The sequence below is a fragment of the Adiantum capillus-veneris genome, chromosome 16 (genome assembly GCF_014529385.1).
Source record: "Adiantum capillus-veneris isolate H3 chromosome 16, ASM1452938v2, whole genome shotgun sequence".
NCBI classification, from domain to species: domain Eukaryota; kingdom Viridiplantae; phylum Streptophyta; class Polypodiopsida; order Polypodiales; family Pteridaceae; genus Adiantum; species Adiantum capillus-veneris.
Genome location: NC_140946.1, coordinates 100,597,067 through 100,621,687, shown reverse-complemented (window position 1 = coordinate 100,621,687; position 24,621 = coordinate 100,597,067). Strand labels below are relative to the sequence as shown.

The 24,621-nt window shown below is 44.3% G+C and overlaps 1 protein-coding gene across 1 annotated transcript in view; it reads right to left on the bottom strand.

Annotated features, from left to right (window-relative positions):
• Positions 1–677: 677 nt before the first annotated feature.
• The window catches only part of LOC147439538 (ras-related protein Rab7-like), a 33,687-nt gene continuing 9,743 nt past the window's right edge, over positions 678–24,621 (bottom strand). Inside the window, exons 5-7 of the mRNA XM_086485361.1 lie at positions 1,364–1,444; positions 1,128–1,273; positions 678–1,023 (exon numbers count right to left, since the gene is read on the bottom strand). Coding sequence (XP_086341487.1) covers positions 957–1,023; positions 1,128–1,273; positions 1,364–1,444 — 294 coding nt within the window. The 3' untranslated portion in view covers positions 678–956. The remainder of the gene's footprint in view (positions 1,024–1,127; positions 1,274–1,363; positions 1,445–24,621) is intronic.

The following is a 24,621-nucleotide window of genomic DNA, read 5'->3' as shown; positions in this document are numbered from 1 at the left end:
TCCTTCGTGAAAGCATACGCACGCTCCCATACCAAGAGCTAATGTATCTTGCGCATTTTATACAATAAGACCTAAGACCGTCCACAAGTTCGACTTTCTTCAAGGATGTGGAAAGCTTTTGGCAAAAAATAAGGATTACATGTGAAGAGAATAAACCTAATACAGATTTTAAACTGTGAGCCACATTGGCAATCCAAATGACTCAACATACCAACCAAATAGCAACCTGGTCGTGAAAGTGGTTGAGGGGGTGCATAAAGACCCAGGTTCACTTGTACCTCAATAAGAAAACAGGCCAATTTCTATAAGGCGCTTAAATGTTGCTCTGTCGAACTCTGACAAAGTTAATTAAACTTTATTTTTTCACTTTTTGGGGCTAGATAGAGCCAACAAGCCAACAGGGGTAAAAAGCACCCAACTGCCAGCAAGTCGACAGGGGGCATGAAGCAAGTTTCCCCTCGGGGGAGTAAAACATCTTTTCATGCTGTCATTTAGTCCATGTCCCCTTGTTAGTGATGTCGGGGAATCACTAGTCACCCCACACAATGATGCACTTAACGACCCTGCCAATTAAACTTATCTTGTCCATTTGCTCTCTATAAAGAGCACAATGTTGCTCTAAACAAGCCATCAATCAATTTTGGAGCAGAAAGTTGAAAACAATACACGCAATCATCTAAGCACAACCCATTGAGTATAATGAGCACCATGCCAAAATGGTGCGCGCAAATTGAAATATTATTACATAGCAGAACCTAGCCGACTCACTCGAATGTTCAACCAACGTGTTTCAAAGACTGCTAACAGCATCCTCAATTGGAGGATGTCTGGATAAAAATCAACTTGAAAAGTCAGCTTTTTGGACCAGATTTATGATTTCCTATTACACAATCAAAAATTAATTTCTAATTGATGAGGCAACTTGAACACACTTCTCTCAGCAAATTCCAAACTAATCAGCATTCGCACGTAGACTTGCTTTGAGAACCTCCATTGTTAACATCAATTGTGTCTGGAAGATAACTGAAAAATAGTCCATCACCCTGTTAGTACCCTATTAAACACTCACAAAAATGAAAATTTTGTGAAAGACCGCAAATTTCTCTTTAGCTTGCAGCTGAACTTACATCTCCTCTTCCGTCTCATTTTTCAGGGCATTCTTTGCAATGCACTGAAATGCTGCTTCAACATTCAGGTCTTCTTTCGCTGATGTCTCAAAGTACGGTATATTGCCTTTTGATGTGCACCACCCTTTTGCTTTTTTCTCGGCAACCTGAAGTCAGTTCAGTACATGTTGCTTTGATCTCAAAGTTACTTTACATTACGGCTCAATTTCCAAGATAAAAATTTGCTAAGAATATACCACACGGCTATTGCCTCCATCTATATCAACTTTATTTCCAAGCACAACAAACGGAAAGTTTTCACGATCTGAAGGATTTGCCTGCAAACCAAGCATGAAGAATTAGCAAGCTAACAAGAAATGGGCATTTTTTAATTAAAGGTGTAGCCTTTATTTTCAGAACACCCTCTTGCTACAACCAAGGGCATATGCCATACAAACATTGTTGCACCATATTCACAATCACAATTTTGTCTATTACGAGTGACTACAAATCTGGAGACTTCGCTTACTCAAATTAAAGTCTCTTCATTCATTCAAGAGGGGACTATCCATTTAAGGATAGTTAAGCCTTAGTATGTCCAGTTCTGCCCTGAGAACATGGAGGCACCGAGCCTTCCAAACATTCTACGATATGATGCTGACTATCGTGGAAAATCTCTCGTCTCTTGCCTGCTTGCCTGCAGATCACCATGTCCTGGCCATCTCTGGGATCATGCTCAAAGTACCTCTTTAGTATTTATCTGCTGTCAGCATCAACACTGGATCAGCCTCCATAAAATAGATGCACTACTGGAAGCTGCATGAGCCAAGATACTGCTCCCCAAGTGACAACGCCAAATTGTACACCTGACAGAAGGGTGGTTGCTCTCCAAATGACGTGTGAGGCAGGAGGGCATATCCATAAGTATTTACAGTCTGAAATATACATCTCATGCATGTGGAATCATGTCCCATGGAAGCAACTCAAGTCCCTGCTGGTAATCCACCATGCGCAAGCAACCACTGAAAATATGAAATTTTTCTAGCTACATGTAGATCCCAAAGTGCTGACCAGTATCGTCTCAAATATGCTGTTTAACTAGAGCTATGCAGCCAATCCTGACTGTATACTCAAAGAATGGCACTAGAGCTCAATCATGCTCTACAAAAGGCCACTTGTAATCACTTCTAGCAAGCAATCTGATGGAATCACGGAGACACAAAACTCTGGAACTCTTATATCACTTCAAAAAAGTGAATTGGAAAAGGGAGTGAAAGAGAAAGAGTGATGTAGGAGCGGACGCTGTTGCACACAGTGGGTGACCCAAAACTGCCACTGGAAGCAACCCCATTCGAATATTTCTTCTTGATTGGATTCTTCAAGTGTCACAAGAGTAATGATGTGGCATATTATGGCCGGTACAGTGTGAACATGAAAAAACGATGACATGGCTGTTTCGGAAATTACGCCGCAAATCACGCTGTGATTTACAAACCTTACGGACACCACGCAGCAACAGATAGTGGGTGGGTATTTTTGAATAGCTTTTCGGTTAACTATTTTTAGTTATAAGAGAGCCTTTGGGACACCCAGCTTTTGGACCTCTCTACTTTCACCAGAGCCTTGAATAAATATGAGCCTCTGGGGTTAACTCTGGCAGATCAGTGCATGGTTGCACAGTTGCAGAGTAACCTCCCGGCAGGGCCCTAGAATTTGGGGACAGTGCATCTGGAAGACGATGCTTCGTGTCGACTTCTCTCATGTTTTAGCAGTTTTTAAGTGTTAGCTTTCAGTTCTCTTCGTGGGTTGTGAGAGATTCCCGTCTTGGGTGTCCAAGCGGGTTACAGTGGTATCAAAGCATCACCCCATTCTTCTTTTGCAGAGGATCCGGTCCGACTTTTGGCAGCACAAAAGTCAAATGGGTTCAAGCAATGAATGCGACAGAGAAGAACAGAGTCCTCCTACTATTTTGTGGGAGGAAGAGGAAAACTGGGATACAGAAAAGACCAACAGAGATTCTAACAATGGCAAGGCATCTTCTGAGGATTTGGTACATGATCAGGGCAGGCTGGCAATAGAAATTCTTGAGAGAGCAAAAGTCAAGCGCCAACTACAAGTCGACACTTGTGCAAGGCGACTTCTCTAGTATTCAAAGGATCCAAAATATGTGAAGTACGTACAGAATCAGCCGAATCCAATGTTTTATGCCAGATGGCAACAGGCCGTCAAAACACGACTCACGTTGGCATTGAAGAGTCTACCAAATGTAAGGTGCAGCGGAATGAATGTTGAACTTTGCTCAAGATGAGTGCTCCGAACAGTGCTCAAGGTTCCTTTTACTTAAGGAAGGGAGAGCCTTCCGTTCTTTGATGAGAGAGTGCAAGTGATCACAAACAAAGTGGATAAACACTATGAATGAAGGTGCATGAGACTGGAGATAGAGAGAGAAGAGAATACCACACCAGAGACGTTGTAAAACCCTCCTCCGAAGACCCCACTCTCAATGGCGAGAGTGGTCTACTATTGATTGCACAATCTGGTACAAGATGTTGATGCAAATCTAATGGCTATGTCGAGGTCGACGGTGTGGACGACGAGGACGAGACTATGGCTGGACACCGAATGCTTCGAACCGGTAATTGTGGCATCCAAATCGAGGGCTGATCTGCTAACTTGATGGCTGCAAAGATGCTGCTTCCTATCATCTGAATTTGCTGTTCTTATGGCTGTTCCAACCGCTGAATTTGCTAGTAAAAACGCTGGTTAGGCTGCTAAAAAACGCCAACTGCTGTGGTGCAAAAACACTACCTGCTGGCTGCTGCAAACGCTGAATAGGCTGTCCCTTTGCTGGCTGAATTACCCTGCTGAAATCGCCAAGGTACAAGGCTGAAAAACGCTGGTATGGCTGGCTGAAAAAGCAGATGGCAAGGGCTGAAAACGCTGGCCTTCTGAGTGGAAAACGCCAGGCTATGGGGATTCTTGTCTTGCTTGAGAATCGGCCTGCTAAGCAATGCTCCTATTGCCTCCTCTGCAAGAAAGTGCTAGCTTTCGTTTGCTTACATATTATCCTAGGAAAATTGCCCTACCTAGTTTCCAACAAAAGTCACTTAATAAATAAGTGAAAAATGTTAAAATAGGGAAAATAGGTCTAATGCACTGGAAAATTCCCCTGATGGATTCTGATGGATTCTGATGGGAATGTTGATGATCATGCTGTGTGCAACCTGAGGATATGCATCTAATCTAAGTGACTGGTCATGCACGATCTGCAAACAGACTCACAAAAGTGTCGGATCACTTCCTATTCTAGACTGACTTGACTGACTGAACCCTGGTCACGCTGTAGCTTGTCCACGGACACATAGGGTTGGATGTGTCCCCTCCTTTTCAAAGTGAGGTACTGGTACCGAACTGTATGGCGTCGAGGGAGATCGCCAATAACATCCAGAATCCTAGAAAGGATTCTTCGCCGGCCCACTCTGATGTGTGGGTCGTGCGATACTTGAACTTCATAAAGGTCTGCAATGCTTACTTCTTTGGACCACGCCGAAAGCGACACAAAGTCATCTGTGGCTCCTTCCATGCTTCAACTTCGTCTCGAGTCATGCTTCTTCCTTCTTCAAGAATCTCCATGGCTGAAAATTCCTGAAGCCACTTCCAACACAAAAACATAAACCTACATATTCCATGTAAAGTGAGTGGAAAAAATCTTGTCTTCCTAAAAGACTGTGCATGCAATGTAGATGAACAAATAGACGGAGTGCCAAACCATTCACCACACACACGCAAAGTTCAAACAATGAGATCAACTCTTGTCTTTCTGATCTAAATCAATCAACTATGACAAATCATAATGAAAATGCCCATGCTTGATGCTCAATCTTTCTTGTGCTCTTTCTACGATTGTGACATGCCAAGGAAGAGACATGGAATGTGACTTCCTTGAATGCATACTTTTCAGCTTTTCATGAGAAATCCACATACATCCGTGCTCATTCATGAGTGAATCGTGTTCAACATACAATATGTCATGCTTAAAAAAAGGGATCACATAAAGATGCTGACTAAAATACAGGAAACGATCATGAATGAAACACTCAAACAATGCGTGCTAACAAATCATTCGAACACATAGTACTTCCTGTAAGGTTTCTTTCGACCTAGGTTCAAGAGCCAAGATCGGTTCGTCGTGTTTGAACGAATTTGCCTGGGGGGTGTTGTGGACCTCGACTCAAAAGCCAAGATCGATTCTTCGTGATCGCTCGAATCTGCAACGAGGCTAGAAAAAGCATCCACTAAACCATCATCCTTGTAAACAATCACATTATCTTTATCGTGCAAATCATCATGCTTGTGAGAAATCACATCTTGATCATATAAATCATCATGCTCGTGAGAAATCACACCTTGATCATCATGCTTATCATTATCATTCAAGTCATCATGCTTATAATCATGCAAATCTTGTGTATCATGCTTTGAAGAAGACGAGACCGAGAGAGTTTCCTTCTCCTGAATCCGTTCAATCTTCGCACATTAGAAATGAGAGATGGAGAATGAACAACTTGCTCCCCACAAATGACAATGGGAGAGTCACTTTTGCCATTGAAAGTGAACGTATTTTCCGCCCAATCAATGAGAGGGTTATGCTCACGAAACCATCGAATACCCAACATCATATCACATCCTGAAAGAGGATGGAAAGCAACTTGTTGAACTGTAAACAACACATCAAGGCACTCTTTCGCGATGAGAGAGTCCATACCGGAAGCAGAGCCAGAGACCTCAAGAGAAGATTTCTGACTAACCTCTAGGCGGGCTTTCTCAACAAGAGAGGGACTAATCACATCATGCATACTGCCTGGGTCAAACAATCTGACAAAACGCTGCCCCGTCATATGACCATAACATTTAATGAGAGACTCGTCAATGGGCGGGTCAGGAGAAACTTGGGGCACACTCGTGTTGTCATTTATTGCATTGACAGAGGAAGTGGGTTCTGTGGATTCTTTAGATTCATTCAATTCAAGCTTAGAACATGTTCTTTTTATGTGACCCTTAATGTGACAATGAAAACGACGACCTTCCTTAGAATAAGTGCTTTGCTCTTCTAACGTGATGTATCCTCCTACAATTCCTTGTGCTACCTTTTCATCTGGAGTGAGATTAGGTTTAGCAATTGTGGTAGCTTTACCCTTGGGTTCACTTTGAGAGTTCTTTTCTAAGAGACTATTGGAAGATTGGTTAGAAAAGTTACCGTTCTGAGGGTTCTGCGAAGTCTGAGAGCTACTTATGGAAGTCTTGTTTTCCTTAGGCTTTCCCTTGTTGTGCTTCATCTCCTGTGCGAGAGCAATCGCTACCGCCTTATTGAGATCGATTGGATCGAGCACCTCGACATCATACTTGATATACTCGTCCAATCCATAAAGGAATGCCTCCTTGCGCTCCGCATTCACTTTGCGTAATTGAGTGTCGAGCTGCAAAACACGATTAGAGAGAGACATAACTAGCATACCGTTTTGCTTGAGACCTCGCCAATCGTCCTTCAATTGTGCGAGATACCGAGGTGGCATAAACCGCGCCTTGAGCTTGTCTTGGAAATCCGCCCATTTGAAGAAAAGGGACGTGAATTCGTCGGCTTCCTCTAGGTGCGCGGCTAACTGTGTCTCTTGCCATGCGTGGTACCAATTGATGGCATCACCGGCAAGGTACATAGCTGCCGTCAAAACTTTGCTATTGCCTGTCTTCTTAGGTGTTGCAAAATAAGCATTAAATTGATGCAACCAAGAATGAGTAATTGTAGCATCCATCTTACCATCATACTTACTGAACTCGATCTTCCCTGTGACTGGGTTGTTGGAGTCCGAATCTCGGCTTGCGCCACTTGATGAACTACCGACATGTTTGGCTCAGACTTCGAGGCAAGAACCTGTCGAACCAATTCTTGCGTGCGTAGGTCTCTCTGCACCTCACGATCGACCTCCAAGGCCGCTCGTCTTTCTTCGGCTGCCTCCTTTCTTTGTGCTTTTCTTTCTTTTCGTGCATCGCGTTCGCGTTCCAAAGTAATGCGAGTCGCTTCTTGTTGTGGCAGCGCAACGCAATTCGCTTCTTGTTGTTGTGCCATCATGTCCATCATCGACTTGACCAAAGCCTCCATAGGATTTGGTACAATCCCTAGCGTAGATGGCACTGGGGGAGGGTCAAGAAAACCTCCATGGTGAGAAAATTCTTCTTCACTACTTTCATGTCCATCACCTCCATGCGAAGTATCCATTCCGCTTCGGGTGATGACCATACACTGTGATCTTTGGTTCTTAAGTTCACGAGGAACTTGGGTTCTTGAGGGTCTTGAGGTTCTTGGGTTCTTGATGTTCTTGAGTTCTTGAAGTTCTTCTTTCGCTTGCAATCTGTGTTAGAGAAGGATCTTCTCTTCACCCGAGTTCTGCTCTTTTCCGCGGGCGCACCCCTTTGCGGCCTTGCGCTCACACCAAGGTTGCTTTTTCCTACCTCACATCGATTGGCCGGCCGGTAAGTGCACGGTCCGCTCTCTCTACTATTGATTGCACAATCTGGTACAAGATGTTGATGCAAATCTAATGGCTATGTCGAGGTCGACGGTGTGGACGACAAGGATGAGACTATGGCTGGACACCGAATGCTTCAAACCGGTAACTATGGCATCCAAATCGAGGGCTGATCTACTAACTTGATGGCTGCAAAGACGCTGCTTCCTATCTGCTGAATTTGTTGTTCTTATGGCTGTTCCAACCGCTGAATTTGCTAGTAAAAACACTGGTTAGGCTGCTAAAAAATGCCAACTGCTGTGGTGAAAAAACGCTACCTGCTGGCTGCTGCAAACGCTGAATAGGCTGTCCCTTTGCTGGCTGAATTACCCTGCTGAAATCGCCAAGGTACAAGGCTGAAAAACGCTGGTATGGCTGGCTGAAAAAGCAGATGGCAGGGGCTGAAAACGCTGGCCTTCTGAGTGGAAAACGCCAGGCTATGGGGGTTCTTTTCTTGCTTGAGAATCGGCCTGCTGAGCGATGCTCCTGTTGCCTCCTCTGCAAGAAAGTGCTAGCTTTGGTATGCTTATATATTATCTTAGCAAAATTGCCCTACCTAGTTCCCACACTTAATAAATAAGTGAAAAATGCCAAAAATAGGGAAAATGGGTCTAATGCACTGGAAAATTCCCCTCATGGATTCTGATGGATTCTAATGGGAATGCTGATGATCATGCTTTGTGCAACCGGAGGATATGCATCTAATCTAAGTGACTGGTCATGCACGGTCTGCGAGAAGACTCACAAAAGTGCCAGATCACTTCTTATTCTAGACTAACTTGACGGACTTAACCCTCGTCATGCTGTAGCTTGTCCACGGACACGTGGGGTTGGATGTGTCACGTGACACCAAAGCTAAGCCCAGTGCTAAAATGCAGAAACTCTACTCCAGAGAAGAGTTTGACCAAGTTCTCAAGCTCAAGAACAACGAGTTGATGAAATCTAAGAAACATTCTCGAAAGGGGCACAATTCAAAAGATTATGCCAGCTATCTGGGTCGGAAACCTACTTTCGAAAATCTTACAACAAAGGGATCAAAGAAATGTAGCAGACGTGTTAATTTTGAAGATGATCCCAGTTCTTCTTCGTTTTCTTCTAGTTCCAGTTCCAGCAAGGATGAGAGATGAAGGTCGAAGCGAAGAAAATCTAAGAAAAGAAGTCTAGGAAGCATAAAAAGCATTCTAGCAGTTCAAAGGAGGATACCTCTTCCATCTCTGACATTTTCAGACAACGATGCCCACACCTTTGGGACAATTTTTCACAAGAAGAAGAACCATCTGCTTCGAGCTTCCCAAAACGACATGTTGTAGAAGGAGCGAAAGGAGTTCATAGACACTGGCTAAGTAGTGCAGTTACATACTTTTTCAGGCTACATGGATTCTTCTGGAGCTCTTCCTTTCATACAACAATTTGACATCACTTTTTTTGGAGCTAACTTTAGAGAAAGTGCGAAAGGCAGCATCCTTTTTGAAGGGGGATGTTGTTATGTGTTGGCTCACTCTTCTACTCTACAGTAAAGCGCCAACCAAGTGGGTCATGTTTAAGTATTTTCTTCAATTTGGTTGACACAACAGTACGAGAACGACGTCATTTCAACATGAATCTGAGAATGCGGGAAGCTAATACTTTAGCCACCTACAGTCAACGTTTTTGCCGATTGCTTCGTTTCGGAAGGTGTTGTTTATGGAGTAGATGAAACGGTATTGCCACGGATTGCCCAAGAAAATCCAATGTTATTGTTGAAACTGAAATCCACGAGCATTCAATAGCTTATGGAGCATATGATGGATAGTTTTCCCTTGCTTTCCAGCTCTTTGATTTATGCTACAGACGAGCCGGTGTACAAGGCATTGGAGAAACACTATTCCAAGGAGAAGAAGAAAGGCAAGAAACAGAAGAAGAAATCCACAAGGCCTAAACTGACGATACAGCAAGCCTAATCGTTTTCGCTGTAACAAACTTGGACACTCCAAGTCAAGAATCTACCACGACAGCACCAAATAACCACTTCAAAACAGTTCACAATACACAATTTAATCCGACATTGGCCCGGCAGAGTTCCGTGCCTAGAGATATTGGCCCCAAAAACTGGCACCCCTTTCAATATTTCTTTTTATATTACTCTGAGTTCAAAGTACAAGAGTGCGGGCAAGCGCTCACACTCACTCTGCGTCCAGATGCTCTGAGTTGTGAGAGGCCAACCCGCGTATTTAAAGCTTACAAGGGATGCCAAAAGCAGAGTCCAAAAGCTGACAAACTCAAAAGCTCAAAAGCTTTGTAAAAATAAAGCGAAAAGTTCTTTTTCTCTCTTTCTTTATGCTTTAATGAAAATAAAGCAAAGAGGCTTTCTCTTCTTTGGCTGCATTGCGTAGAAAATGCAATGATCAAAAGCTGGCGCAATTCACACCGCAAAACGCGGAATCAATACAGCTGCCACATGTCAGCCAGCCACGTCAACAAATCAGGGTTAGGGTTTCCCAGCAAATTAGGGTTTCTGATTTTTTGCAGTTAGGGTTAGGGTTTCAGCAAATTAGGGTTTCTGATTTTCAGCAGTTAGGGTTAGGGTTCTTGCAGATTAGGGTTTTTTATTTTCAGCTGTTAGGGTTAGGGTTTCAGCAAATTAGGGTTTCTGATTTTCAGCAGTTAGGGTTAGGGTTTCCTACAAATTAGGGTTTTTGAATTTCAGCAGGTTTTCCTGCAAAGCGGGCAGCCATGTCATCACTTTGTGACATATCCCCCTTGTGAAAGCATTGTAATCGCCCTCGATTAAGCCTGCAAAACAGACAGAGGCCATAAACTGTCTTAGCAGACACTGACTGTTGGTACCGACGCACTAGGAACACACATCTAGCACATGTACCAATCGACAATCACATCACACGACATCACAGGACATCACTTGACATTCAACATTCATTCGGATTTTAGACCATGATTTATCAGCAATGTAGTTAGCAATCGCATCTAGATCCAGTCGGGACCTCATAGATGCCCGATTGAGTAACCCCTATTGCAACCATGTCTATCGAGATCATTCAAACCGAAATGCTACAATCATTTCATCTATCAGTTCCTGCACTTAAACAAGTCAAGAACAAGTTAGTTTCATATTTTCCGGAATTCCATTTCATAAAGTCATCCAGCAAAATACTGTCAGCTCAATATCCCTGAAGCTCAAAGAGACATTAGTGACTCTAGTATTCAAAAATCGAGGCATCTATTGACAAAGGAGCGGAGTAACTCCCCTCTTGTGCATCCCACTGCACCAGATCTCCGGCCAAGCTGAATCTGGGTTCCATTTGGAATAGACTATGCTAAACCAAAAGCTTCAAGGTAAAGATTCACATTCCGAGGAATATATGTCTTCCTCCTCCATTCGCTTCGCATCCATTGCGAAGTAGGTCTTGAATTTAACCAAGAACCGTCAGTTCGCTTTACCTTCTTTCTTTCTTTCTGTGCCAATTTCCTGTTACTGGCAGACATACTCGTTGATCTGTTAAGATAATCCGGCAAAATCTCACGAGATCCTTTTGCTTCTCCCCATTTGCTGCAGTTTTCAAAAACTACTACGCAGGGTTCGAACACGGATGCCGGTGAAGTACACTTTACAAACTCTGAGCTGACCATTCTGTCTGTGTCCGGACGATGCAAGCAGTAATAGTTGCTTGAATTACAAAAAAAACAGTCTTCCTGGCTCCTTTCTCGCACTTCCGTGGCAGTATGCTTGAAGTTGAGGGATTGCAGAAGGACGCGCGGGCGATGATGAGCAAGACGGAGGTACTGAAGATGCGATTGTGCCCCTGCGCTAAGTGGCTGAGCCTTTGCTGCTCCTCGCCTCATGCACCTTTGCCTTTGTTATATAATACAACGCATCTTCACAAGATTCTTCCTATTACGCCATTTTCTGAAATGTAGAGGACATACTGTTCTAGAATGAGTATCTCCTCGTTTTCGTCCAATTCAGGTTGCATAGATGGCTTCCCATCATCAGCCACATCACCTTCAAAAGGCTTTAAGAGACTCACATTAAAAAAAATGTTGTGAATCCTCCAAGTATTCTGGCAGTTTCAGTCCAAAGGAGATATCATTTATCTTTTTGAAAAACCTGGAAAGGTCCACACTATGTCATGCTACGCTGACAAAGAAGCCGCTTCTTTCCTTTTTGTTTTCTTTCTCGATCGTGCCTTCCATAATGTAAGAGCACCCAATTCTTCTCCTTCAATTTCAAGTCGCGACAATGGCAATCTGCTGCCTTTTCATTTCTGCAAAGCCTTCCGGACCAAGTCCCTCGTGAACTGGTTGGCTTCAAAGAAAAATCTTATCTTTCACGCTAAGGGTAGAACCTTCGTAGCAAATTCAAAAATCTCAAATGGCATCTTCCCCATCAAAGAGTCAAACGTGTTTCTGTTTGCATATTCCACTAAAGGTAAAAACCTTTCCCAAGTAGTCTTCTGATCCAACCAAGAAGACTTCAACAAAGCCAAAACCACTGAATTGGCAATCTCGGATTGCCCATCAGTCTCTGGGTGGAACGATGAAGAGAACTGCAACCGCGTGCCAATGTTCTCCAAATTGCCTTCCAAAACGAGCTCGTAAATCTGGAGTCCTTGTCGAAGACAATCGTCTCAAGCATGCCGTGTAATCTGAAAATCTGCGCCACAAACACTCTCGCTAAGTAATCCGGCTTGACTGTTTTCTTCATTGGAATGAAATGAGCCTGTTTGCTAAATCTGTCAATGACAGTCCAGATACCATCGTGACCACTTTGTGTTCTCGAGAGATCAAAAATGAAATCCATTGCAATACTTTCCCAGGGGCGGGTGGGTATGGGCAAAGGCTGGTACAATCCCTATGCTTTATGCCTATCAAACTTGACCTTCTGGCATACCAAGCAACTGCGCACAAACTCTTCCACATCCTTCTTGAGTCTCGGCCAAAAGAAGTATCTCTCTACCCCTTTCATGGTGGTAGCAATGCCGTGGTGACCCGTAAAAGGTGGACAGTGGCATTCGGTCATAAACTTTTCCGTCAACGGCTGTGTAACGCACAACATGGTTTTTCTCATCAAGTAGCCATCCCGAATGGAATATCCCGCTACTATCTTCCATCCCGTATCCGTGTGAAAATGTCTGCAAAATCTATTCTATGGCGTACTGACCGACCATATCCTCGAAGTTCCTATGATGTATCGTGGAAATAGCCAGAACCAACGCTTTCGGGACAAAGTATTTGCCACTAATTTCTTCTGTCCCTGCACATGGACAATCCAAAAGTAAATTGTGACAAGATGTTTACCCACCTCATCTGCTTTTTCCGATAGTTGCTTCCGTGACAAGAAGTAGCGTAAACTTGCATCATCTGTGAAAACCGTAAAATCGGCTCCGAGTAGGTAATGTCGCCACTGAATAAGAGCATGGATAGCCGCCAAAAGCTCTTTCTCACAAATCTGTGCTATCAATTCTAGCCTTGAGAACAATCGGCTCTCATAGGCAATGACCTTGGCCTTCTTGCATTAAGACCGCATCCAGACTATGACCACAAGTATCACAATATACTACAAACGACTTCTGCAAGTCCGGTAAAGTCAAAATTGGTCCCATAGTCAATCTCTCTTTCAAAGTCTGAAAGGCAGTCACCTCTGTGGGTCCCCACGAGAAAGGGACTCCTACATGTGTCAAGATATTCAAAGGGGAAGCAACCCCTACAAACTTTTGGATGAACCGCCTGTAGTACAAACACAATCCAAGAAGCTTCTAACTTCATGGACATTCTTCAAATCCGGCCAATAGTCTCTCTTGGCCGGATCCATTTGCACTCCTGCTGCTAACACAATGTGTCCCAAAAAGTGTATCTCTGGTAGGAAAAATTCAATTTTCTCCGCATTAATCACTAGCTTGTGATCTCGTAATGCCTGAAAGACCTGAAGCAGATCATCTCTATGTTCTGCCTCATTGTTGGAGAAAACAATGATATCGTCAACAAAAGTGCCAACAAATAGCATGTACTCTCGAAAAATCCTGTCCATCATCCGGTTAAATGTCGCAGGAGCATTGGTTAAGCCAAAAGGCATCACCAAAAACTCAAATAACCCAAAAGTCGTCCGAAAGACTGTCTTGTAGACGTCTCCTGGCGCGATTCGGATCTGATGATATCCACTCTTCAGATCAATCCTGCTAAAACAGGAGGATCCCTGTAATCTGTCGAGTATATCATCGATCCTAGGAATCGAAAATCTGTTCTTGATGGTGATTTTGTTGAGAGCTCTATAATCGATGCACATTCTCCAAGATCCGTCTTTCTTCAAAACCAACAACACTGGAGAGCAATACGGTGAAGTACTAGGCTGGACAAGACCCTTTTCCAAGAGGTCTTTCACTTGGTTCATAATCTCTTCGTTCTGGGCTCGGCTCACACGTTAAGGTGGCCGGTTCGGTGGTGTGCTTCCAAGTATCAGATAGAATGATCTTCAAGACAAGCGGATGATAACTCGCCTGGCACGCCCTCTGAAAAGCAATCGGCATGAGTGTGGAGAAAATCTTGGCGTTCTTTTGTTCAAGTCAAAACATATTCGACCTTCATCCATCGTTCAATTCTCTCCCAAAAAGTGAGTAAAGAAACTGAAGTTCATCAAGTACAATCTCTGAGCCCTTCATTTATCAAGTAGTGTTAGGTGCAGCGGAATGAATGTTTGCGCTTTGCTCAAGATGAGTGCTCCGAACTGTGCTCAAGGTTCCTTTTGTTCTTATGGAAGGTAGAGCCTTCCGTTCTTAATGAGGGATGCTATGATCACAAACAAAGTGAACGGACACTGTGCGTGCAAGTGAATGAGACTGAGAGATAGAGAGAGAAGAGAAACGACACCAAAGATGTTGTCAAACCCTCCTCCAAAGACCCCACTCTCGTCGGCGAGAGTGGTCTACTTATGATTGCAGAAACTAGTACAAACGGTATGCATGAGACTGATACAAGTCTAGGCTATGTTGACGACGACGACGACGGGGATGACGAGGCCGACACCAGAGCAGAAATCTGCAATCTTTTATTTGCTGTCCAAAAACGGTATGGGCTGAAATCTGCGACTAGTCCAAAATGCTGATTCTGGGGCTGTTTCTGTAGGTCTTTGACGTTGAAAATCTGCATCTACTGAAGACTGAAAACTGATGTTCCTTGGGGCTGAAAACTGAGGTTCTTGGGGCTGAATCTGATGGTCTTTCTACTGCTGAAAATCGCCAGCAGGTTGAAGACTGCAAAGGCTGAAATCTGCAAACGTTGGGATATCCAAAAACGCTAGGGATGTGGCTCTACAAAAACGCTAGCTGATGGGGTCTGTGGCGATGGTATCTTGATGCAAAAAAGCCAGGCTGATGGGGGGCTAGGGTGATGATCTCCTTGATGAGAAAACGCTAGGGGAAGAGATCGTCTTGCTTGGAGGGGAGAACCGCCAAGGTCTTGCTTGAGAAGTTGTCTGCTGAGCTTGGCTCCTGTTGCCTCTTCTGCCTATTAGTGCTAGTCTAGGTTTGCTTATATACAAACTTACTCAATTTGCCTACCTACTTTCCAACGAAAGTCACTTAAAAATAATAAGTGAAAAATGTAAAAAATAGGAAAAATAGGCTAAATGCACTGGAAAATTCCCCTGAAGGATTCTGATGGATTCTGATGGGAATGCTTATGAACATGCTGTATGCAACCAGAGGATATGCATCTACACTAAGTGACTGGGCATGCACAGTCTACGAATAGACTTGCAAAAGTGCCAGATCACTTCTAATCTAGACTGACTGGACTGACTGAACCCTGATCATGCTGTAGCTTGTCCACGGACACATAGGGTTGAATGTGTCACGTGACAAGTAGTCAACCACGGCGTTGTTGTTGTGGTACCAAGGGATTTCGTCACAACCTTCCAAGGCAAATACGTAAAACTCCTCGTGTGCTAAACAGCCATGTCATTGCAAACAAAGCTTGCCAATGCTCGGTGTAATGGCAACATCCCGTCGGGGTGCCAACTACCTCTGCCTGTGGCCTCAACCTATCGGGCGTAATTCCAAATCGAGCCGCCAATTCCAAGTGAAAAGAAGTTAGCCTTGGCTCCTTCAAAAGAGCTTCCTGATCTTTCACTTTGCACCAAAAGCGGCAAAGTTTGTACTTTCATTCATTTGAATCGGTTCAGGCCCCACGCAATGTGGTACCAGTTCTGCTTTTTATCTGCCTTTTTTGCCACGTCTCTTAGCTGCTTTAGAACTTTATGGCCTTTCTTCATCCTGTTCATTCGGTGCCTTGTTAGGGCACTTCACGGAGATATGCCCAGTTTCCCCGCATTCAAAGCACTTCCCCTCCTTTATGTAGCAAGCTCTCTCCTGAGAAGTAAGCTTGGGTCGTGCATCCTTCTTTTCTGGGTTGCTCTTTCTCTTTCTACTTTCATTTGTCGAAGTCTGTTTAGCTCTTTGTGTCATGATCTCATCAGTGGGTAGGTCAAACTGCCAGAGTGAAAGGCAAAACCCCATTTCGCATGACTCATCATCTCCTGCATGCAAGTTGACTTCTGTTCCAAGCAGTGATCTCAGATCTCTGTAGGTAGACCCAATCTGTTAAGCCGCTCAATCTGTTCCTTGAACGAGATCTTCTGAAATGAAGAGGCGGGTAGAAAAGAGCTCGACAATCTCTCGCAATAAGCGTCCACAATATCTTTCTTGGTCATCCGAAGATGGTTCCAAGCAGTTGGTATATCACGTTCATACTCTCGAGTCAAAATAAAAAGCCTCTTGAATTTCAGCCATTTAACTGGCGCAGTCTTGCTTAATAGAAGCGTGGACCACCAAGTTCGAGCATTCCCCTTAAGTAAGAGGCAGCTCTTCGAATCTTAGAGTGCTCTGAGTAACTTACTCCCGCGAAAGTGATGTCAAACTGCTATACGAAAGACAAAGCCTTCGAAGCATCTCTATATCCCGAAAACGTGTCAAATTTAATTGACTGTCCACCTTCCTTAAACTCTCGGACTTCCTTGCTTTTGTCTTCCAAAAAGTCATATTGGTTGGCTTTATAAAAATTCTTCTTCTTTGCATAAAAGTTGTTGTCATCAGAGTCTGAACTGTCTGTAGACGAGTCCTCTTTAGAACTATCACTCATGGGGCGAGATTTAGACTTCTTTGCCTTTTTCTTGCCCTTTCCGAAGCGTTGCTTCTTGCTTCGCTTTTTGCCTTTTCGGTCTTCTTTGCTCGAGTCAGATGAGCTAGAAGAACTGTCAGAAGAAGAAGAAGAAGAAGAAGAACTGGGTACCCCTTCAAATCGAACACACTTCTTCTGTTTCTTTGCCTTTTGAAATGTCGACTGACGACCCACATAACCCGGGAAGTCAGTGCCCTTCTTCTACTTTTTGTCGTGCTTTATCGCTTTGTTTTGCGCGTCAAAAAGCTGAGCAATTCGTGCATCAACCACCTCTTCTAATTCTTTCTTTGTATACTTCTTGTGAGCAAAAGGTTTCTTGAGAGCGGGTTTTGGGGGTGGTGGTGTGGTTTTCTGCCACTGCGCATGCACCTCCTGGAAAGAAGTCTCGCTCATATATTTTGCAAATTTTCGGTCCTTCGCAAAATTGAGCATCATCTTTGTTGCATCGCCGATCAATTGACGACACTCCATCTCTCGACGCTCCGCCTGAGTAGGCCGAGGCGGGCCATACTCCTTGCAGGAATCTTCGTTGTGATCCCTTCCCGCATCTTCGGATGCAGAGGGAGTCAACTGATCTTTGTCTAAAGCCATAGGTGCGGCGGAAAAAAAATTGGGATCGGATTTCCCGTAGAAGAGAAATCGGCCATGCTCTGATACCACTGTAACAAACTTGGACACTCCAAGTCAAGAATCTACCGCGATAGCACCAAATAATCACTTCAAAACAGTTCACACTACACAATTTAATTCGACATTGGCCCGACGGAGTTCCGTGCCTAGAGATATTGGCCCCAGAGACTGGCGCCCCTTTCGGTATTTCTTTTTATATTAATCTGAGTTCAAAGTACAAGAGTGCGGGCAAGCGCTCACACTCAGACTCTGCGTCCAGATGCTTTGAGTTGTGAGAGGCCAACCCGCGTATTTAAAGGTTACAAGGGATGCCAAAAGCAGAGCCCAAAAGTTGAAAAATTCAAAAGCTCAAAAGCTTTGTAAAAATAAAGCAAAAAAGTTCTTTTTCTCTCTCTCTTTATGCTTTAATGAAAATAAAGCAAAGAGGCTTTCTCTTCTTTGACTGCATTGCGTAGAAAATGCAATGATCAAAAGCTGGCGCAATTCACGCCGTAAAATGCGGAATCCGTACAGCTGCCACGTGTCAGCCCGCCACGTCAGCAAATCAAGGTTAGGGTTTTCCAACAAATTAGGGTTTTTGATTTTCTGCAATTAGGGTTAGGGTTTTCCTGCAGAGCAGGCAGCCACATCATCACTTTGTGACATTCACTAGCGAAGCCAAGGCCAATTTTATTTCAGCGGATATGGCGGCTCGCCTTTGAATTATGTCTGAAGAACTGGGACCACAATTGGATGCAGTTCTAGCCATCAGAAGAGGCAACAGGAACTAAGGGTTCAGTGAAACCAGCCCGTGGTGGGGCGGTAGGCGTTGGCTTTCACCCGAAATTCTTTATTTTAGACACACACACAAAGCACTTTGCAAAGGGAACCTGCAACGGGAATTAACACTTATGCACACACACGGCTCAGAAGCTAGAGTGCCCCGAGCAGACGCCGACAACCTGTAGGCCCCAAAATTGGCGCTCCTTTCGGTATTTCTTTATACTTTGAGATGGTAAATTTACAAAGTAGAGTCCTGCGAATCCTTTGTCTATATCCAATGAGATACCACTTGATTTGGCCAAATTTCGGCAACATAACAACCCCAAAACTTGCGCAAAACCAATTCCCTTGTTGGAACTCACTTCCACTGGCATAAACCCTCTGATACCTGCCCAAAAACAGTAAATTCAGCACGCTGTATTTACTAGTTTTTGCCATGTTTCGGCCCCAAACAGTCCCCTAACTGTCCTCTGCCAATGGGACACTATTCCCAATGGTTCTAACGTCTGTATGGCTGAAAAACAGTCAATTTACAGCGCATACACAGCGCTGAAAACGCACCTGTACGGTGAGGTTATGACCCTCACCGGTGACTGCTTTGGAGTAGCAGTTAGCTACCCTTGTTCCTGCTCAAGGAGGCTCTTGCCTCAGCACAAACGCATGAAACCACACAGCTGTACATCAGTCAAATGAAGAGCCCTCTTGTGGGGCATCACATAACTACACGTAGGGGGGAGAGAGAGCAGTGTGTAGTGTGCAGGTCATCCCTCCTAGCACCACATTGTACATAGAGAGGAAAGCAAGCACTCCATAGCTCTTAACATGTGCCCCCTCTTCTACCCTTGACCTATGATGCATCTGCGAACAAATAAAAGAGAAAGATTTCCATGGCTGCCAAAACCTGCGTATCGCTGAAAACGCAGCAAAACAGCCCTGTAAACACGCATCGATGCCTTCCAATGTTGAAAATGAGCTCCTTGGTCCAAGGTAAAGTCATGGGAAGCTCAATAATGGAGAGAAATGGCTGAAAATCACAATTAACAGCCTCCAAAACTGCTCCAAAAAGTCAGTTACGAGTTCTGTTCTCCCAGACTTGGTAAATTGACCAAAAAGTGCCGTTGGGCTCCCACTAGTCATCTAACCATCTATCCTCATTGGGACCGCATCCAAAAGTGCAATGTGGCCCAAGTGTCGGATACTTTCTGTTGGTGATCCCACCTTGACTTTATGCCTTTATTGAGTTCACTTCCTAGTATCCACCAACTTGCTAAGTGCGACGGGGGACCTACATGATCTTGAACTGAGCCTAGACATCCTCTTACTATAGGAATTCCAATGTCAACCACTTCCCATCTGCGGGGGAAACTACCGTTCACATTGGCCATACAATGTCCGACCGTTTGCAACTTCAAAAAGAGGGTCTCAAAAATTAAACAAAAATCATTGGAAAGAAACCAACAACTAGGGTTAGCAATTGTCAAATCCTCGTGACATTCAACAAGCACCTTCTCAGCAAGACTACCCCCGGCAACAAAACCCAGCGTTTTCAGCCACAAGAAACCAACATTTTTCAGTAATGCAAATTAGCCAACGTTTTGCAATTGCAGAACTCCTGGCGACAGCAGACCAAGCAGAAGCCATAGCATTTTTGTAGTAGATTTCCACAGCAAGACCAGATCAGCCCTAGCGTTTTTGGATCAGCAAGACAAACCAAAGTTTTTGCAGATCTTCGCGACAGAGCCAGCATTTTCAGTTTTCAGCGGTCAGACCCCACAGTAGACCCCCAAACCTCGTAGATCTCGCCTTCCCGCAGCAGATCCTCGTCGCACGGTCAGATCCCACAAAGTTTGCAGATTCAACCCGGAATACGCAGATTTCAGCATCTGTGTTTTCAGTGCGTCCTCATTGCATCGTCGTCATCGACATCATCACCGACATAGAGTCATAATTCAGCAAATAAAGATTTTGCAGATTTCAACCATTAGCATTTTCAGATTTCAGCCCGTACCGTCGTCGTCGACATCGTCGGCAAGTCCAAAGCATTGTAGAGATTTGTGCAATCAATAGTAGACCACTCTCGCCATAGAGAGTGGGGCCTTCGGAGGAGGCTTTGACAACATTCTGGTGTCGTATTCTTCTCTCTCTATCTCTCAATCTCATGCACCTTCATTCACAGTGTTCACCACTTTGTTTGTGTCCATTGCACTCTCTCATTAAAGGATGGAAGGCTCTCCCTTCCCTAAGTAAAAGGAACCTTGAGCACAGTTCGGAGCACTCATCTTGAGCAAAGTTCAACATTCACTTCTGCTGCACCTTACAGGCACGTTGTACAACAGATTTTGGTGGTGCTTTTGGAGCTATTTCTTTTGGCGAGTATAAAGCTTTTGAGGGCGCCCTGTTTTTAAGACCCTATGTACCTTTAGATATGAGCCAAGGCTCTCTCTCTCTCTCTCTCTCTCTCTCTCTCTCTCTCTCTCTCTCTCTCTCTCTCTCTCTCTCTCTCTCTCTCTCTCTCTCTCTCTCTCTCTCAAGAAGCCAATGCATTAAGCTATGCCCCACCAGACGCACTGCTCCTACCCGCCAGCCATTCCCTGCATCTCTGCTGCAACTCTGCCTCCTCCTTTGCCTACGACGGTCGGCCTTCTACTCTGCGACTGTCGGTCTCCTACTCTCCAACCTCAACCTGGCGGCGAGATTCCTTGCACCCACTCTCTAACACTCACCTGACCTGCCGACGACTGTCTGCAGCAACACTGACCTGCCGTCGACTGTCTGCTAGCCTCAAAGTGATTCACAGATTGGCCCCAAAATGAGCCTCGAGCTATAACACCAGTCTCGAGTCACACCATAAGAAGCCACAAACACATGAGCATGGCTACTAGGGCTTCGTCCCGCAGCAAACTCACCTTCGCCGGGGTTGTGACAACGTCCCCAAAGCTAGACAGCACTACCCGCCTCCAGATTGAAGTTGAAAGGCTCCGCAAGGAGAACGACGAGCTGAAACAGAGAATCGCTGCCATCGAACTTCGGCTCACCACAATGGAGAAAGGCAAGAAGGAACAGATAGAGCAGATGTAAGCCAAACTCAACAAAACAAAGGTAGATGTAAAAACCACCCTCACAAAGGCTGTCAAGAATCAAGTGCAAGAGGTCATCTCTAACAAGTTGAAGCCCGTGTTGGGTTAAAGGCCCTAAATGACCCTCTTTACGTACAATTTTATACTTTGCCCAGGGAACCTGCACACATTTTCAAAATCACTTACAATAAAAGTGCAAAGGCCACAAAACCACTTATGTGGGTTTTCCCAAATCGTACGAGCTCTCTCTCCCCCTCCTTTCGATCTGCAGTGCTATAGTCTTCTTGCACTCACGCCTGGCTCCACCCAGACCAAACCTGGACTCCTTCACCTCGTGCATCTCCCGGTAGCCTCTCCTTCGCGCTTTCACCTGGTATCAGAGCCCTAGGGTCCGAAACAGGACCTACGCAGGCTGCTGGACAGCAAGCTATATTGCTTTCCCGCGATGATTTTCACTTCCATCGCGAAGCTCCTTGCTTCCAGGGTCAAGTGGGTCACCGAAACTGCCAAAACGGCCCAAAACAGACTGTTTTAGATCAAAACAGGTGATTTACAAGTTATAACAGCAATATGCAAGTGTACGAAATTTATGGGATCACATGTATTGATGTTTACTACGAAGATTTGAGTGAAAAGCTGATTATAGGTGATTTAAAACGTATATTCAGCTGAAAATTCAAATTTGGATTGTTTCGTGTAAAGAAACGGTGGTCTTTTGTATGCAAAGTCTTGTGGTTGCTCCTATTTGCTGAAATTTTTCAGCCTATTGCATCTATCTTGTATACACACTTGTGGTTAAGTTAAGATGGCTGCTACCTCTTTCGCACCTGACACCAAAAGTTTGATGAAAATCAAACGATTTGATGGTCAAGGTTTTGACCTTTGGCAAGAACGCATGCAAGGTATCCTTTTCTTAAAGGATTGTGAAAATGCATTGGAAGAGAATAAGCCACAAGGTTTGTTTGACTTAGGGTGGGCCAGGTTGAATAAGAAGGCCATGGCCTACATCAAAATGGCTATCAATGATGACATTTTGACAGACATCAAGCGTTTGGACACTGCTTATGCTATATGGCAAAAGCTAAAGTCCAATTATGAGAACATCACGCCTGTGAACCAGGTGCATTTGATGCGAAAGTTGGTGAATATGCACGACAGTGGGCTTCAGAAATTTGATGATAAGCTAAAAGCTATTTTCTTGCTTATGACATTGCCAGATACTTGGGAAACATTGGTTCTCTCCTTGAGTAACAGTCCGAGCCTCACGTATGACGGTGTGAGAGGGTCTATTCTCAATGAAGAGATTAGACGCAAGTCTAGTGGGGAAGGTGGCAGCTTTGCCTACAATGCAAAAGGTAGAAATCAAAAGCGTGATGCGGGCAACAGGACTCAAAATAGAAGTAAGAGCGAGACGAAGGATAAGGATGTCACTTGCTCTCAATGTGGCAGAAAGGGTCACAGGAAACCCGATTGTAGGTATTTCAAGAAAGAGCAGGAAAGGACGAAGGAAGCGCAAGAGAAGAAAAAGAAAGATGAAAAGAAAGGGGAAAAATCAGCAGGTGATTCCTTCGAGGATGCTGAAAATGCAAATGTATCCTCTAGTGTGGTCATTGAGGAGTTGTCAGACGTTGAGGAAATCTTGGTTGCGGCTTCATGCCCCTCAGATTTGGTGATAGCTAATGCAGAAGACACATGCTTGTCTCAAAGAAAGATGTCATTGAGGCATTCCTTAGTGCTAATGATGACCTATCCTAGTCTTACATAGTAGATTTTGGTGCTTCTTTTCATGTGACTCCATCTTTGAAGGGTTTTGCTACATATGTCGCAGGCAATTATGGCAAGGTGTACCTTAGTGATGATTTTGCTTGCAATATTGAAGGAATGGGTACCATGCGCTCGGCTCTTAACAATGGTCAAGAGCTTTTATTGAATGATGTCAGGTTTGTACCTTTCGAGGTGTCGGGCTTCACTCCCGGTATGGATTCTCTCATTACAGGAGAGTGCCTTGATGTGTTATTCACGGTTCAACAAGTGTCCTTCCGCACAAAATTTGTAAAGTCTTCTCTTTCAAGTGTGATATGCTTCTTGACATTCGATGATTTCATGAGCATAACCCTCTCATTGATTGGGTGGACAATACTTTCACTTTCAATGTCAAAAGTAACTCTCCCATTCTCATTCGTGAGGAGAAGGTTGTTCATTCTTCACCTCTCATTTCTAATGTGCAGGCGAAGTTACAAAAGAAAAAGGAGAAGGAGACTCTCTCAGTCTTTTCTTCTCCAAAGCACAACACACATGATTTGCATGATACAGATGTGATTATTCACAAGCATGATGCTTTGCATGATAAAGATGTGATTGTTTAGGTGGTTTAGTTGATGCTTTTTCTAGTGAAGCTAACCTCATTGCAGATACGATCAATCACGAAGAACCGATCTTGGCTTTCGAGTCGACTTCAATAACAACTGAACTGAAAAAGAGAGAGAGAGAGAGAGAGAGAGAGAGAGAGAGAGAGAGAGCACACGCGACACGGAGTGGCGGAATTCCACCCCAGAGAGTATTGGCCCCAAACCTTGGCGCCCCTTTCGGTATTTCTTTATATTACTTGAACTCAGTACAATGCCGGTACTCGCGCTCTGCACCTTCTTATTGAAGCGTGCCATTGGCCTTTAAAAGCAAATTACATGAAAAGCTTGAAACTCAAAAGCAACTGGCCGCAAAGCTTGCGCTGAAAAACTGCCCAGCGGGTAAATCACGGAAATCCGTACAGGCTGCCACGTCATGATTGTCAACGTGAAACGCAACAATCCGTACAATTTGCCACGTCATCAACCTCTGCGCAAGTCAATATGTGTGTGTATGTGTGTGTGTGTGTGCTTTATTTGTTAATGCCTTTATGTCCTCTGGGCCCCATCGACGAGGTCCCAAAAGTTTGTGGAACTTTTAAATTCTTTTGTTGCTTCTTTTTAGGGTTTAGGCCCCTCGGCCGGTGGCTCCGTTCTTCAATGACTTGACACATCAACAATTTGTGACATAGGAGGAGGAGGAGAAGAAGAAGAGAGATTTTAACGTCATAGGAACAACCCCAAGGAAATCAAAAAGATGCTATCAAAGCTTTTTGGCACGTGATTCTAATCGACGGCAACGAAGAGGAGGAGATCTCGTGAGGAAGAGGAGACGACAAAGACATAAGCTCATGAGCAACCCTTTTGCTCACAACATAAGACCCATTGTTGTGGTTGCAAGACCCAAGTCTTCTCCAAACGAAGCATGATATACACAAATTGGCAGGACTCCTACAACCTTTGCTTGCTC